The sequence below is a fragment of the Desmodus rotundus genome, chromosome 1 (genome assembly GCF_022682495.2).
Source record: "Desmodus rotundus isolate HL8 chromosome 1, HLdesRot8A.1, whole genome shotgun sequence".
NCBI classification, from domain to species: domain Eukaryota; kingdom Metazoa; phylum Chordata; class Mammalia; order Chiroptera; family Phyllostomidae; genus Desmodus; species Desmodus rotundus.
Window position 1 is genome coordinate 49479372 of NC_071387.1, and position 16841 is coordinate 49496212.

Consider the following 16841-nt stretch of genomic DNA (forward strand, 5'->3'; position numbering starts at 1 on the left):
ACTTTTTCATTGGTAATTTTGACTAAATTCAGTTTTCACCACACGTGATGACCAAATCAATTGTTCCTTGTATCAGTCAGACAGAAGCCACACTAGGTACTTCCACAGAAGACATTTAACACAGGGAACTGATTAAACAGGTTTTGGAGGACTGAGAACCAAAAAGAAAAGTGAAGTCATGCAGAAATCATAACTGCAAGAAACAGCACACCACCCTGGGGCTGGGGTCTAGGGCAGGGGTTCCCAAATTCTAGCTTCCTCAGAATCCCGGGAAGGGCTTGTTCAAACACAGATTACTGGGCCCCGCCCCAGAGCTTCTGACTCACCAGGTCTGGAGTGGAGCTTGAGAATTTGCATGTCTAATTAGCATTTCCCAGGACCTACTGATGCTGCTGGTCCCAGGACCACGTTTGAGAACTGTGGGTCTAATGGGCAGAGCTTGGAGGTGAGAGCCTAGAAGCTCAGAAGAGGGGCCTCCGAGCTAGGACTCAAATCTCCCAGGAGGGACTGTGGCCCAGCAGGTGGGGTTATTTTAGGATCTCAGGGGAAAGACCTCAAAGAGGCCTGAAGTGTGGAGTCAGACCTCCTAGGAGGAGGAATAGTCCAGGTGGTCTGGTCCCTCCAAAGAGGTAAGATGAGGATGGTTCTGGAAGTGCCAACAGAAGCTCAAAGCTAAAACAACAGCCACTACGGTGGCAAAAGGAACTGTAAGCAAAGAGGAAGGGGCCAGTCTCTGCTCCCAGCTCCAGCCATCCAGCCTCCCTGTAGTGCCCCCAATGGGCATAATTTAAATGGAGTGGCAGGCAAAGCAGAAATGTGATTTGCTGAACCTACATCTAGCATTACAGAATTGTGTAAAAGGATGAAGTTAGAGCTGACAGACAATAGGTGAATGACCAGCACGCCCATAAAGCATACTCATTCTCCAGCAGACTAACAGAGCACTCAGTGATGTCTGGCTAAGTTGCACAGCCAAGTTATACAAATACTATGTTTTTAATTATTAGACTAACACTCATCCCGGAGAGGTACTCAGACCGTAAAATGACCAGCAACATCTTCCCTTTCGTTCTCAGTATTATGTACCTTATTAAGTGGAATGGTGAGGCCAAATGCCTGAATTTACATAAGCCTAATATATGTGTGATATGACTTCATGGTACTCATGTATTTCATCAAATTAGGTCAATTGTACTTAATATTGTATAACTTCCTCTTTCATATTAACAATACAATGTACTGTGACCCTCTTTTCTCCTCCAATGATACATGTTCTCTTTTTTAATGGCTGCATAACACGCCATTGTAAGAAAGGTCTAAACTCTCTTAATGCTCCCTCTTTTAGGGGGTGTAAAAGCCTTTTGAAGGCCTTTATAAATTCTAAAACAAACAGAAATATTAATAATTAAAGTATCAATATTGATTATTGCTAGCATATTCAGTTTAGGTAAAATTTATGATCCAGTAAAGTAGCATTTTTATGAGGTAGATAGATGTCACAAAAGTATATCTTTTTTTAAAGATTTTATTTATTTTATTTTTAGACAGAGGGGAAGGGAAGGAGAAAGAAAGGAAGAGAAACATGGATATGTGGTTGCCACTAGTGCACCTCCTACTGGGGACCTGGCCCACAACCCAGGCATGTGCCCAGGCTGGGAATTGAACTGGCGACCCTTTGGTTTGCAGGCCAGTGCTTAATTTACTGAGCCACAGCAGCCAGGACACAAAAGTATATCTTATTGAGAAATTGTACAGTAGTGGTCCATTTAGTAGAACTTTAGGATAACATTCTACCATCAGTTCTATAGATGTCTATAATAGATGCATTGATATTCCTGTGACATATGTTGATTATGGTTATATGTTCTTGGCCAAGTCTTTGGTTAGATAGGCAGGTCCCATTTCCAACACATTTCTGATGGAATAAAGAATTCATTTTGTGATTGATTTAAAATAGTTTTTTCAAACATACTGCAGCTAAAAGTGGATACTGCTTGAGTAGCAAATGCTTTTTCTTTTTTCTTTTTTTTTCTGGGGCTTATTCCTGTAACTGTTACTGAAGTCCTGTAGGAAAGTGTTCCCAAGCCCACAGCTGTGTCTCCAGAAACATAAGACTCAGCTTTGGAGTTCATGTAAAGTTTAATTTGTAAGGCCCCTCACAGGTCATGTTATTTTCTAGTTTCAAAAACCCAGTTCTGGGGTTGAGATTAGGATGAGGTCCCTCCATTCCCCAGTCCAATCTCCTCTCTGTCATACCTTTATCCAGTCTGTTCTGCTTGAACATGAGACATGGCTCCTAAGACGCTTGCCTCCCAATCTCTGGAAAAGCACACCCAAAACTGACAGGGACACGGTGCTGTTTTCAAACATTTCCTCAAGGACAGGTCTGTCCACATGTGATGAGTAATTACTTCTTTCCAGGTGAGAAGGCGAGGTTTAATTTTAGGATTCTTGGGCCAGGAAGCTAAGATGTGATTCTTGTCAAACTCCCTTCGGCTCAGAAACTCCTTGAGGCCTGATTCTATAATTGCACATTGGAGCAGTCTTGAGACATCCGGATTGTTTAGTTCTCATTGTAGATCCTCAATCTCTCTCACAAAGATGTGTCTTTTCTCACAGGCAGGCCCCCACCACTTAAACGTGCTGTGTGATGTGTCTGGGAAAGGCCCCCTCACTGCTTGTGACTTCGATCTCCGCAGCCTGCAGCCTGACCAGCGGCTGGAAAACCTCCTGCAAAGTGTGAGCGCGGAGGACTTCGAAAAGAAGAATGAGGAGGCCCGGAGGACCAACCGGCAGGCCGAGCTCTTTGCCCTTTACCCATCCCTGGACGAGGTGGGTGCGGCCATCTCCGTGCTGGGGAATTTCAGTGAAGGCACAGAGAGTCTCCAGGAAAATAGTACTGCTCCTCATTACTGTACAGCAACATCAGGATGCTTAATCCTATGATTGCTGGGGCTGTTTATTTTACTAAGGCAAGCCTGCATAATAGCAGAAGCAATTATTGGTCAACAATACACTTGAGATTCCAATAATAACTAGGATTTTCATAGCACTTTACGAAACACTTTCACTGACGTCTCATTTATGCTTCACAAATGTCAGGGGTCCACATGCAGTAATCCCACGCAGCCAGTCCATCCGTTCAGTTATTTAGGGGTATGTTTTGCAGTTTATCCATCAAGACATGCATTCTTTAGTGCTTTAAGGTTTTTTTAATCTTAGAAAACATCCCAGCCTGAAATATCACAGCCATGGTCCCAATGCATTAGGCTCTTGCTTGTCCACTTCTTTATAACTGGACCTGACCCAGAACAATTTGATAATTGAGGCCTTGCCTGTGGTCACTCCTCAGGGCACTTTGGACGGGATGAGGGGTGACCATTGTGCGAGACTGTTTCAGCGCCTTGTACTTTATATTAGGCTCTCGTCTCCCCTTCTGCATGTCAGGATACCTACACTTCTGGGTCTTGCCAGAACAGATTACTGCCGCATCTCTGCTGTCCGAATTTTATTCAAAATTCAGTTGCAAGGGAAATGATTGGGGGAAATTTTACGTAAGAGAGATGCCATCCATCCATGTCTCTAAGTATTTGAAATTTGATCTTTGGATCAAACAAGACCATCGGGGAGCCTGATTCCTATCCTGTGTGAAGCCCCCACCCGTAAGAATTGTGTTAGCTGACTGGCCTTTTCATGAGCTCACTACTGGTCAGCAAAAAGGACTATAAGGTTCAGCAAAAAGGACAAAAGCTCACCCTGGTCAGCTGTCCTGAGATATGATATTGTGTCCACTGCGTAAATGTGATTGAGAACATTGACCTACTTATCACCCGACACCCACCTCAATAAGGATCAGCAGGGAAGTTGTCCCTCGAGCCTTCAGACAAAGAAGAATTGTACTTCCACTGAGAAAATGTGTGTGCTTAGAGATTGTGCGCATCTTGTAATCAACTCTCCTAAATTCTTTACTTAGTGTCAACTTCGTGTTCACCTCTGCTCAGTCTGGGAGCTTACTTTTTGGTGCACTGAATTTACTTCAACTTTCTTTTTTTCTTATTCTTATTTTCCAACTACCTTTGTCCTCTCACCTGTTTTGTGTATAGTCTTGTCAGTGGCCTCAAATCCTTTCTGAATGAGGCAGATTAAAAAATAAATATGAATAGTGTGGACAATGTTATCATCTCCATGTTTTCAGATTGCAGAGTAAGACTCAGAGAGGGTAAATGACTTGCTCAAGGATCAACATGTAAAGTAAATTATAGGAGGGAGATACTAAACCATTAACTCTAACTGTTGTGTTTGCCTGTTATTTATCCACATATGACCACCAGGTAGATGAGCACACACACTTGAAATCCAAAGATGATATAAACAACCCCATTTTATCTCAAACGTTTTTACTTTCTGTCTGCAACTTTAAAACTTTTTAACACATTTGTCCAAGAAATATTGTTTGGCTGACTTGACCTTCACTTGCATTCCTCTCCATCCCGATTCCATGTTGGAGGTGCCAGTACGTAATAAGGGGACCCAAAGTGGGCACCAGGAGAGAGAAAACATTAAAGGATGAGGAGAATACTTCCAGCGAGACATCAATTCCTTAAAACTTCCCTCAATGGATTAAATGGAGAATATCCAGTCAGAATTGATTAAAAAAAGTGAATCATAGACTGTTTTGAAGGAACTTTGTTTTACAGTCTCTGAACAATGCTGAAACCCAATTGAGACTGAAAGTTATAATCTAGCAGAGGCCCTAATGGGATCCACCTTGCTGAGTGAGAAGGAATGCTTTGTAATTAGTGTAACAGTTATTTGTAAACTGGTATGTCAAAAACGCTTGAGTACCCCTACACCAGCCCTTTGATGTGTTGCAGCTGCATTTGTACTTGTAATTTGTACTTGCTTCAAAGAAAGTCCTGTGGAAGAAAGGTAAATTTCTGGCCTACCGTGAAATGATTAAAAATGCTGAATTTTTGATAACACATTAATGAAATTGTTTAATGTTATCATTAATTTATTTCTTGGTGAGGAAAGTTAGAAGAGAGGTGAACTATTAATCAAAATTATGACTGAGTGTACAGGAGAGGTAAAAGTAGAATTCAACCACCAAGTTAGATGAGGTGAGTTCTTTTCTTGATTCACTGAGTCTATAAAAGGTGTTGTCCTATGTGTTGATCCCTAAGAAGTTGCCACTATATTCCAAATCACTGAAGAGTTTGCATTTTGGTTGCAAGTGACAGAACCCAACTAAACTCAGTTTAAAAAATAGAGGAACTTATTGACTCACATAATGGAGGTACAGGTAGGCAGATGTAGAGTTGGCCTCAGGATTCATTCGGTCAACTGATGGAAGGATGTCATCTCTCTCATTATCTTTCTCTTTTACGTCTCACCTCTCCCCCCCCCCCCACACACACACATACATACACTCCTCTCAGGAAGATGAAACAGGTACAGTAAAACTTTACATTTCCTCTTCTGCTTCTTTGGGAATTTGTTCCTAGTTTAGGTAACTGTAAAGGCTCAAAAAACTCATGTAGGTTAGGAGAAACTTTGGAAATACATTTACACACACACACACACACACCGTTTGAATCCTGATTATAAAAACTAACTGTAAGAAAACTGAGGCAGTTGGGGAAATTTAGAACTAATTACGTATTTAGTGACAACAAGAAATTTTTGTTAATTTTTTAAGGGTTATAATGGTATTACAGTTACGTGTTTTGAAAAGTCCTTATCTTTTAGAGAGTTGTACAAAAATATTTACAGATGAGATGATATGATGTTTGGGGCCTTGCTTTTAAGTAATTCAATATTGAATGGGGGAAGGTAGCAAGTGGAGATGAAACCAAGTCACCCATGAGTTGACACTGTTGAAGGAAAGTGATGGGTAAAGGTGGTTCGTTACATTATTCTACTTGTATATGTTTACAATTTCCCAAATGAAAAGCTTTTAAAGAAAAATTGAATTCAGACCTAATGTAGTCTTAGAGACCCATGAGTGTCCTTCTGTTGGGTTGTTTTCCAATAACAGTGACCCCCCCCAATGTGTCTGTTCTCATCACCCTAAAAAGTTCCAGCTTGCTCTGAGGGAATTCAGCTCAGTGTAGGCATCAGAACCATGCCCTCTCTGAAACAAACAGCAACGCCCCCCCGCAAGGTGGCCAATTGATTGGGCCTTGGAGGAGAGTAGAGATTACAGTGGTTGTGAGTTTACCACTTTGGCTATTCTACCAAACTGGGAACAGATTTGCCAAAAAGGTGACTTTACTGCTAGTAGTCAAAATGCTATGGTTGCTGTGGGGTTTCGGTGGAAGCCCCCACCCTTTATAGCCAAGCAACATACAGTTAAGACCTGTCTCTATTCTTCACACCCTTGTGGGCCGCAGGCCACCTACGGGTGTTTGCAAGAGCAGGAATTAAAGTTTTCAGGGACTTGCACTGCCTATCTTTGCATGCTGAAATATAATTAAGATACTGTGATAGTTTAGATTTGAGTGCTAAAAGTTACAGTAGGGACTTGTTATTTCTCTTTAAGTCTTGAGTCCCAATGTAGTAAGATACAGGTATATCTTCTAATTTTTCATTACAAAGCCTTTCTATACATAGAACTTCAGCAAGTTTTAGCTGGACATATTTTTATAGACCCTGTAAATTCAACCCCCAATCTCCATCATCTGTTTAAGAAAATAGTGAACTGAGAAAGACACTGTATTATAGTATTGATGGTCTACAGCCTTAAGTGAACTATTCTGACTCAGACCTCAAGTCTGAAACACACATATTTACTAGCACAGTCCTTGGCAGGAGAAATATTCTAAATGTATACTTAGAGCAGCAAAAAAAAAAAAAAAAAAAAAAAAAAGCCAACAATAGGTATAAGATTTTGCAATGCCATCTGGTGGATGTTACTAAGTCATATTCATGTTCACATTTCCTTCCTCCCTCAGTCTCTTTGTCTTAAATGCTTGGCTTCCTGAAAGGAGAAAATGCTGTAAAGGTTGACTTTGAAGCTTGGGGGTTGGATAACAAACTCTCTCATAAATGTCCATGTTATTCTGCTATTGGAAATACAGTAAGTGCAAGTTGAGTTGAGCAGTGGATGGCAGCCTTCTCTTCCCTGGGTTAACTCTAGCTGGAAGTCCTGTAACAGAAATTCACTAATGATTTCTTCACCATGTAATTAATAATAGGAGGATGCTGTGGAAATACGTCCGGTTCCAGAATGTCCTAAGGAACATCTGGGCAACAGGCTGTTGGTCAAGTTGCTGACCCTGAAGTAAGTACCAGCAATGGGTAACTACACTGAGGTTTATATTGCCTTTTAGATACAGACTGTGTCTTTAACATCAGAGCTTGAATCAGGGAGAATCTTCGAACACAGTTAAAAATGGGCAGCTGTGAGGTAGTGGAAAGAGCAGAATTTGGAGTCAGCTAGATCTGAATTCTATTCCTAAGCCTTTGACAGTCTTTCTTCCACAATAGGGAAGGCAAATGCTAAGGTTAGACGTGTAAGGTAATTGAGTAAAATTGCCTACATGAAGAAAAACAGCAGTGAAAGCCAGCTCTGACTGGCTCCTGACAGCTGACTGTGCATGTCTCTTCCCAACTCTTTGTTCAGTGAAGTCACACTGGTGACTTGAAATTGGCCATGGTAGAAGACACTTGTTTTCTGAACATTTACCCAACATCCCTCTGTTGAAACACAATGATGAATACACCTAAAACCCAGTCTCAGTGTCAGGAGACAATAGAGAGTAGTGGGGACTGTAGCAAACTGTTTTGAAGGGACACTCACTATCTAGGACCTAGCCTTGACATCCAAGTAAAGAAGCCCATTTTTGTCAGTTGTCTGATTCCCCCCTCAAAATCCAGGTTTTTCTGAATAATTTTATTAAAATTTTCTCATTTCCTTTTAAAATACCACACAATTCACACAAAGCATGCCTGTAGTCCTCTTGTAGGCCAGTTATTTGTCACATCTACTTTAAAGCAATTGTCTCCAAGGCATTTGCTTACTTTCATACTAAAAAAAGTCACATGTCCTCCATATGTGTATATTAATTTTGTACTTGCATATTAGAATATTATATACATTATTAAACATATATAATCAAGAAATGGTAACGGCTGAACTAAGTATTTAAAAATAAATGACAGTGTTTTCTTTCTGCACTCCAGTGGATTATCTTGCGCCCCCCTGGAGTGCGTGTGCACCTCTCTTTCCTCTTTGCAGGCTACTACTTTAGAGACTCAGTTCTTTGACTTCTGCAAATCACAGACTCTTTTGGAAACATTAAGTTGTAAATGCTCTGCCTAGGCAAACGTACCTGAGCATATTATATTTTATACCCTGCTAGGGTAGTCATCCAACTCTTGAAATTAATACCTAGACCCCTTAAGCAGTGCCTGGCTTGCAATTAGGGCATCTGGATACTGGATTCAAGGCTTTGTGTCAACCCTGAGAACTTCTCTGGGATTTTGACTCCTTTCCTTTAAACAAAGTTGTTAGACCAGATAGTCTCACAGTTCCCACCTGTCCTAAACTTCTAATTCTGATGCATAGCCTCCCCAGTTCCTCTCCTCAGAACACAAGCCAGCATGACCGCTCACCCGGTTGTGGGTGCTCTCTTGATGTTGCAGCCCCCGCCCCCTAGCCAATTCTACCAGTAGGTAGAAAGGGGGCAGTTGGGACCTTTTGTCTTGTGCACAGAGATGAGCAGCCAGTGAGCCTGATATCTCTGTTGGGTAAGGGATACAGAAAGGCAAACTCTAGCCCTGGCAAGCCAACCGGAGGTGGGGGCCTCCTAGTCTTTCAGCAGGAGGACTGAGTGGAAGTGGCTGTTCCGTCCTCCTCTGCACTGTGCAGGAAGTCCCCTGCATTGTCTGAGGCACTCGCCCATCCCCACAGGATGCACTTTGGGATGCAGTAACTTTGCTGTTCAGGATTGGAGGAATTCTCTCTGGTGATGCTTATCACTAAGACTTCTAGAACTTTCCAATAAATGGCAGCTGTTCACACTGGTGGGAAAACATAGCCACTAAGATAGATGTACATTATTAAAAAAAAAAAACAAATTGAATCACTTGGTTTTTTCGTGATGAAAATTGTGAAGTGTAGTTTCTAGTGATTTTTTCCCCCCAAAATGCCGAAACAGAAATGAAGAGGCTCCGAGGTGTTTGTTCAGTGCACTTGGTCGGCTCAAATGTCTTAAACAGTATCCATACCAGCCAGAGTGAGGGACTGAAGAGAGAGTCCGAGGTGTAATTACTTTCAACAAACTGGAATCTTTTTTTAAAAAAGAAGGAAAATTCTTACAAGTAAACCTAGAATGTTAAAATATGAATAGTAAAAATTTAATGATAATGTTAAATACACATGTTTTCCCATTGATATGCCGAATCCTATTTCTACTACTATAGATTTTATCAGCTAGGGAATTTTTAAAAAGTTATTGAGTTCTGTAACTTTCTGTTTTGCTTTTGAGAAGTATCTAAAGCGCCAAGCATACAGAAAGAATTAGGCTAATGCCGATTCTGTAAATGTGTATAGCAGCAAGAAAGAAGAGGGTAACAGCAGAGTATTTTTTCTATTTTACATTTTAAATGGAAAAATTTTCAGTTTAATTTAAAATCTAATACTGTCTTATGTCAAGTAACCTCAGCTCAAAGGAGCCTTGTTAGTGGTGGAACTTTAGTGTGCATTAAATTTACCCAAAGAGCTGGTTTTAAATGAAGGTTTGGGGAGACCTCCTACCGCCATTTTCCCGAGAGACTCTTGTTCAGTGGATTTCAGGTGGGACCAAGAAACCTGCATTTTGACAAACTCATTTGCTTCAAAATGCTAGTTTCTGGACACCACGATTGGAGAAACACTGGTCAAAGAACTCAGGTTCTGTTATCAGAAAGGACTGGGCTTGAAACCTGAGTGTGCCAATTCCTAACCTCATGACCTTTGGCAAATTACTTAAGCTCTCTAAACCTCAAAAATGGGGGTAATATCTGTATCACATGGGAAGCGCTCATCACAGCACAATTGCAAGTGTTCAACAAGTGTTAATTCACTTTCTGTCTCTGAACAATGCAGAACTTAACACTCACTGCCTACCTAGGTAAGTTACAGGAATATTCAGACTTTTGCATATCAGGGAATAAACAGCAAAATACAAATCAACCATGCCAGGCAATAGCTGGTGAGCCTGGACACAAATATCTTCTAAAAAGTTATCTTTTTTTTAATTAAACTTTTTTTATTGCTGTTCAATTACAATTGTCTGCATTTTCTCCCCACCCCAGCCAAACCCACCTCCCTTCCCCGCCTCCACCCTCCCCTTTGGTTTTGTCTATGTGTCCTTTATAGTGTAGTTCCTGAAAACCCCTCTCCCCACTAAGGTAAAGCTATCCAGTGGGAAGTCCATCCTCTGAAATATGCCTTGAAACAAAATTTGGTCTAATTTGTGTGAATTCTGCAGTAATGTTGGTCCAGGGCCTGATTACCGGTGTTCTCAGCTGGCAGTGCCCAAGGTCATGGATTGTTGACCTGAGAAACTTGGAAGGTGAACATCTGTGCTCCAAGAGCATATTATAACACGTGGCAGGATTATGCTTTGGGGGTGCATTTTCAAACCCACCATTTTTCATGGGGAATGGGCAATTAGGGCCTTATGAGGGCTCCTCTTTCCAGCTGTCATTGGGTCCACACACCTCAGTATTTATAAGTAGTACTCAGTCCTCTTCCTCTGCCTCAACTCAGCAAACCCACTGGCAATGGAGTTTAGAAAGGCCACTCACCCACATCATAACCCAATCTTCCTCTGATGGTCCTGCTATAAATGTAAGGAAAAGCAACTGAACTTTTCTTATTTTTGCTATCTGAAAAGTCCTATTCCTTAGAATGGAGTAATTGGGATTTTTATGCTAGCACTAAATTGTAAACTATAAATAAAGCCTTTACCTAAGACCTCTGAAAACACAGCAGCTACAGTGGTAAGGAGTGCCATGCTGGACCAGACCAAGGTCCGTCCCGCCCACTTTCTCTTGTGGTGTCACCAACAAGCACTTTTTGGGAGAATTCATCACCCACCGTGATCTCAAATGATTAAGAATGTTCCGTGACCTTCCACAGTTCTCCGTTAATATCCCAGCATGATTCTCATATGCATGGAGTTATCAAAATATTTCTGGAAACTACTTACATCTTTATGTATATTTACATGTTATATGCATTTATGTATTTAGGCACTTAGAGAAAATTCAAAATTATTTAGGTTAAAACCATACAGATTTTTCTTTCCTACTCTTACAGGTTTGAGATTGAAATTGAGCCTCTATTTGCCAGCATTGCCCTCTACGATGTTAAGGAAAGGAAAAAGGTAAGAAAGCAAAAAATAACCCATCCCTGGGGGCACACAGATTGTTGATGAATCTTTGAGTTTACTTTTTAAAAAAAATTTTATAGGGTTTTTAAAAGATTTTATGTATTTATTTTTAGAGGGGAAGGAAGGAAGAAAGGGAAAGAAACATCAATGTGTGGTTGCCTCTCGTGCGCCCCCTACTGGGGACCTGGCCTGCAACCCAGGCATGTGCTCTGACTGGGAATCAAACCAGCGACCCCTTGCTTTGCAGGCCTGCACTCAATCCACTGAGCTACACCAGCCAGGGCTGAGTTTATGTTTTTAAATCTCACTTCTATACAGCAAAAACACATCAGATCTGAAAGCCAATGACCTTTGATACACCTAGTTCTATTGCCTTTGCAATTTTTGAGGGAATAATCTGGGAATGTTAGTTATTTATATTCTTTGACGACTCTCAAGGGAAAGCCTGCTGGAGGTTGGCCAAAAGATAGCTAGAGGCCTGGTTGGCATAAGAGAGAAATGATATTGCAGTGTAGAGGGCTACTCGGAAAACAAGGCAATTTAAATACATTTTTAACAAGCTTGGATGTGCGTGTAGTAGCGTTTCCTCACTTGGGGAGTGTTGTGCATTGCGAAGTAGGCTTATCATGAATGGAAGGTGTCTTGTGCAGCAAAAGTCTAAATTTGCCACAGGGCGGAAGCCTCACCAACCGTAATGTGCTATTAATTGAAAACAATTCAAAGAACTAAGATTTCTCCATGGATGCTTTACTGTTTAGTTATTCTGTAACTCCTAGAGAAAAACAAAAATAACAAAACCAGAGTAAGGTGTTTCTGCACCTCTTTACTGTATTTAGGGAAATGTGTATTTCTTGCATAAATATTAATAATCACTGAGAATTGTATTAGTTATGGTAGGACAACAACTAAAACCAGGAGTCCCCCAAATGCCCTAGTTTAAGGCATTCGTCCCTAAACTTGACCGTGCATCACTACCACCTGGCAAGCTTATTAAAACAGATGTTAAACTCACCCTCAGAGTTTCTGATTCAGTAGATCCTGGTGGTGCCTGAGGATGTACATTTCTAACAAGTTCCCAGGTGATGCCAAAGCTGCTGCTCAGGGGTCACATTTTGAGGACCTCAGGCTTAAAGAAGTCTCTGGCTTTGTTTCCCAGCAAGCCAACATAGAGGTGCTGGGTCAGCAGTAGTCTGAGCCCCTTAGTCATTCAGGAACCCAAGCTGGCAGTGGCTTCTCCATCTTCAAAATGTGCTCTCCCAAAGTCACTTTTGTCACTGCCATTGCAGATCCTGAAAAAAGGGGGAAAGATGGGTGAGGGTGGCCTGAGTGTTTGACATATCACCTATGCTCACAATTCACTCCCAACTGCAAGAGAGGGTGGTACATGTAGTCTTTGCCCGAGCAGCCAGTTCTCGGCTATAACACTATCAGTGATGAAGGGGGGACCCAACCAGGCAGTGGCTTGTAAGTGACGCAGCACTAGTGAGCCAAGGAGCGCCCTTCAGTCATGCTCTCGCTCGGAACCTTTAACGGATCTTCACTGCCTGCAACATTAAATGCACACTCTTTAGCTTCCATGCCTGGCTTTCTTCAGTATGGCTCTCCCTTGTTCTCTTCCCCTCTGTAGCCTATGCAGAGTCAGGCTGGACTAATCTCTGTTAATTGAATTCACTCCAGGTTTTCCAGCCTCTGAGATATTTCAGAGCTCTCCTCTCTCCCTGGTACATGGTCCCACTCCAGCTCTGCCCAGCAGCATCTTCTTCCAAGGCCCATCTATCTCACTCTGAGGGAAGCATTCCTCACCACCCCCACTGAGTGGGGTCTCTCACCCTTTGGAACTTCCACGATGCTTTTTTGTATGAATGGGATCACTTATATTTTGCTCTTGTTGTAGTCAGTTTTGTGTTTGACTTCTTCCTCATTTTCGAATATAAGCTGAGGGCAGAGGCAGTGTCCTGGTCTTCTTCACACAGTACACAGCACATCACTGATGCTGAGAAATTATTGGTGGGTTAATAAAAAATTTAACGTTTAAAGGAATATCTCTCAAATGACTCCAAAATATCTAGATACTGTGACAAAGCATGTATCAGATTTTCCAACAGCCACTAGTCATGAACCATGTTTATGGTTCATTTATTCCTTTAGAGAAATTTCTTTTTGGTTTTGGTTTTTCACTTTTTAAAACATGTTTAGACCATGAGAATAGCAGCTCTAACTTATCTTCCATTTTGCTACTCTTTTACAGATCTCAGAAAACTTTCACTGTGACCTGAACTCTGACCAGTTCAAAGGATTTCTGCGTGCCCACACCCCCTCTGTGGCCCCTTCGAGTCAGGCAAGATCTGCGGTGTTCTCAGTCACCTACCCATCTTCAGACATCTACCTAGTAGTCAAGGTAAACACAATCTGATGTGCACACGCCCCTGTTCCCATCTCTGTGTGATCCCCGGGGCACGTACCAGGTAAAAGAGGTGTCAGAACGTACCTCTCTGTCTTCTGAGAGATTCACTTTGTTTCCTCTCAGCTTAGTCCCTCTCCTTTACAAGCAAGTTCTGTGTTGAATACTAGAACAGCTATGGGCTTGGGAGTCATACAGTCCTAGTTTTGAAACCTGGCTTTACAATCTGGCTGTTACATGACTTTTGGGGCAATTACCTAATCTTTCTGAGACTTAGTTCACTCCTCTGTAGAGTGGGCATAATAACACCACCCTCAATGGTAGCTGTGCAAAATAAAGCCTGGCATATTGTAGATACCCTTCCTCCTAAACAAGGGAAGCACCCTCCGCTATCCCGCCCCAGGAGGCTGCTGCTGTATCTCAGACAGAGTTCCCTAACGATGATCATGTTCTTCTAGAGGCCCACAGTTAAATGACCACGGGTCCAGGCCCCGACAATTGGAGGTATGGGCTACGTTTTCTGAGATTTACTCTCCCTTTTTATCTCCATCTCACAGACTGAGTATGTCTCATGAGAAAAATCTTTGGAGCAATTATACGCAGAAAGACCCTTCATTCTAGACTGTGCTCTTTGCTGATGTAAGGCAACCAGAGACTTTCTCTACATACAAAATGACTGGTTAGAAATTAACAACCAACACTGAGTATTTCACCTACCTTAAGTAAAATAATTAGTCACATTGACTCTTTACCCCAAAATTGTAAAAAAAAAAAAAAAAATTAAAAGATCAGGTGATTTGATTTCATGAACACCCACATGAGTACCCTGTGATCCCATGGGAGTAGCATAAAGATTTCAGAGACTGTAGGTGACTTGGAAGTCACTTATCATGTGTATGTCTTTCGGTGCTGGCTTCTTTTCACAAGATTCTGAAAGGCTACTGAGCTTGAAGAGAACTTATTTAAGCTCATGGAAACTATAGGTACAATTCTGTCCCTAAAACTATGTATCTATTGTTGTCAAACTTTAATGTGTATTCTTTTTGTTGTGAAATTACTTACACATATAGAAAAATTAGCTTAAAGCTCACTCTAGAAGCCCTGTAATTAACTTCAAAATTCTCTTTAAACCTGGGAAAACAAAGAAACCAATGCTAGTTCTAGAGCCAAATTTTACTTCAAACTCCACTTCCCATTGGATGGCTTTATTTTGGTTAAGCCACAGTAGTGTGCTAAATATCAGCAGTTACCTGTGGGTTACTATTACTTATTAAATATATTCAAAAAGTTTCACATGTGTGCCTGCATTCATTTGGCAATAACAAACATTCCCTTCATTGTCTGGATATAGTTAGGAAATTTAAATCCACTCCTATAGTCCCTGGTTTGCTTCTAGCTTGTTTTCCTTTTCTGTAATGCCATCACATAGTTTCTTTCCCTGTAAATATATAGTAAACGGTGTTGTAATAGTTAGCACATTTGTCCAAGAGGTTGACATACAGTAAAGAGAGCCTCCCTTCTTATTCTTATTGTCAGGCTGGACACGAGGATATTAACTGCATTTTCGGTGGGGTTACCTTGTTTAGTATTGCATGTGATACTGCTTTAACGGGGCATTTCAGCCTTAAAGCTTCTGTTTCTCAACTGAGGGATGGAGAGTGAGGATGAGAGTAAATCTGGTATAAAGCTTTAAAAACAGACATGCCAGGCATTGAACCAGCCTCCCTCCCCCGCAACCCCTCACCCCGAATGGAGCAAAGGGTAGCATTTTCATATTGCCATCCAGTCAGCAGAGTAAAAAGCTGTACTGTCCCACTGCTTTCGGTTTCTGTGCAAGCCCATTAAATCCAGAGAAGCAGCCCTAATAGGAAGTACAAGGGAGACAATTACAGACGATTTATTCTGTTCATTTATTCATTTTGTGGAAGGTTTGAGTCCCCAACCTGACTTTTACAGAGGTCATATCTCTGTTTTACACTGTAAGTAATAATAAAGAAAATGAGCTTTTCACTTCCTACATATGTCTTTTGGGTTTTGTTTTATAAAATAATTTTTATTGTATTCTTATTGTAGGTATAGTACAAGTTTATTGTTTAAAAACAGAAAGTACACATAAGCAACAGAAATAAAATAAGCAGTACATAATACCATCATATAAAGATAACTATTAACATTTGCTGTTTATCTACTATCATCTTTTCAATGTGCTTTTATGATCTTTTTACAAAACTATATAGTACTTTTTATACTAATTTTCTAAATAAAAAATAAATCACAGACGTATTATTCCCATATCAACAAATGTTGTAACGAAACCTAGTTTTGATAGTTGCATGGATTCTGTTACACGGATATAATTTATGTATGTTGTTCTAATATTGTTTTTGTTGGTAGATTGAAAAGGTTCTCCAGCAGGGAGAGATTGGAGACTGTGCAGAACCCTACATGGTCATCAAAGAAAGTGATGGTGGGAAGGTATGATGTTTTGAGTATTGCTAAATGGTGGCATCTTAGAATAAGCAGATATTTTTCAGAAGTGTTCCACAATATAGTTTAATGGGGTTTAGTCAATAATATATTCCCATATGAAGTACTGATACATTGTATTTGAACCAAAGAAAGAAGAGAAACTGGTTACTAATGACAACTTTTTAAAGAAATAAATTACTGAACTCAGCAAATGATGATATATGCACTAATGTCTAATTGTAAAACTTAACCAGGGCAAAGCCACTCCCTGTTGCCTTGGCTCTGGGGCTCTGGCCCAGCTCCTTGGGAGCGCCACGGAGACTCTGTGAGACCAGACAGAGCCTGAGCTCTTCTGGCTTCTCAGCAGCGTGGGCCACCGTCCTTTCTGGTTCGGATGTTTGGAAACTGGCTGAGATTACCGTACCTCATAAATTCATTAGTACAGCGTAGGTACTGAACCTATGGAAAGGACATCTCTTCTCAGCGCCCAGTATGATTTTGAAGGCATGGCGTTTCCGGACTAAGACTTGACTAATCAGCACCACTACAGACTCATAAACTTCAAACAATATTTATTGAGCTCACAACAT

At 41.0% G+C, this 16841-nt stretch overlaps 1 protein-coding gene across 4 annotated transcripts in view; it reads left to right on the forward strand.

The window, feature by feature from the left end:
* Positions 1-16841, forward strand: part of DOCK8 (dedicator of cytokinesis 8) — a 213691-nt gene that overhangs the window by 86670 nt on the left and 110180 nt on the right. For all 4 annotated transcript variants that reach the window (XM_045191179.3, XM_024555137.4, XM_045191172.3 and 1 more), the window contains 5 exons: positions 2620-2832; positions 7197-7282; positions 11309-11375; positions 13630-13779; positions 16177-16257. In XM_045191179.3, the coding sequence (XP_045047114.2) occupies positions 2620-2832; positions 7197-7282; positions 11309-11375; positions 13630-13779; positions 16177-16257 (597 nt within the window). The remainder of the gene's footprint in view (positions 1-2619; positions 2833-7196; positions 7283-11308; positions 11376-13629; positions 13780-16176; positions 16258-16841) is intronic.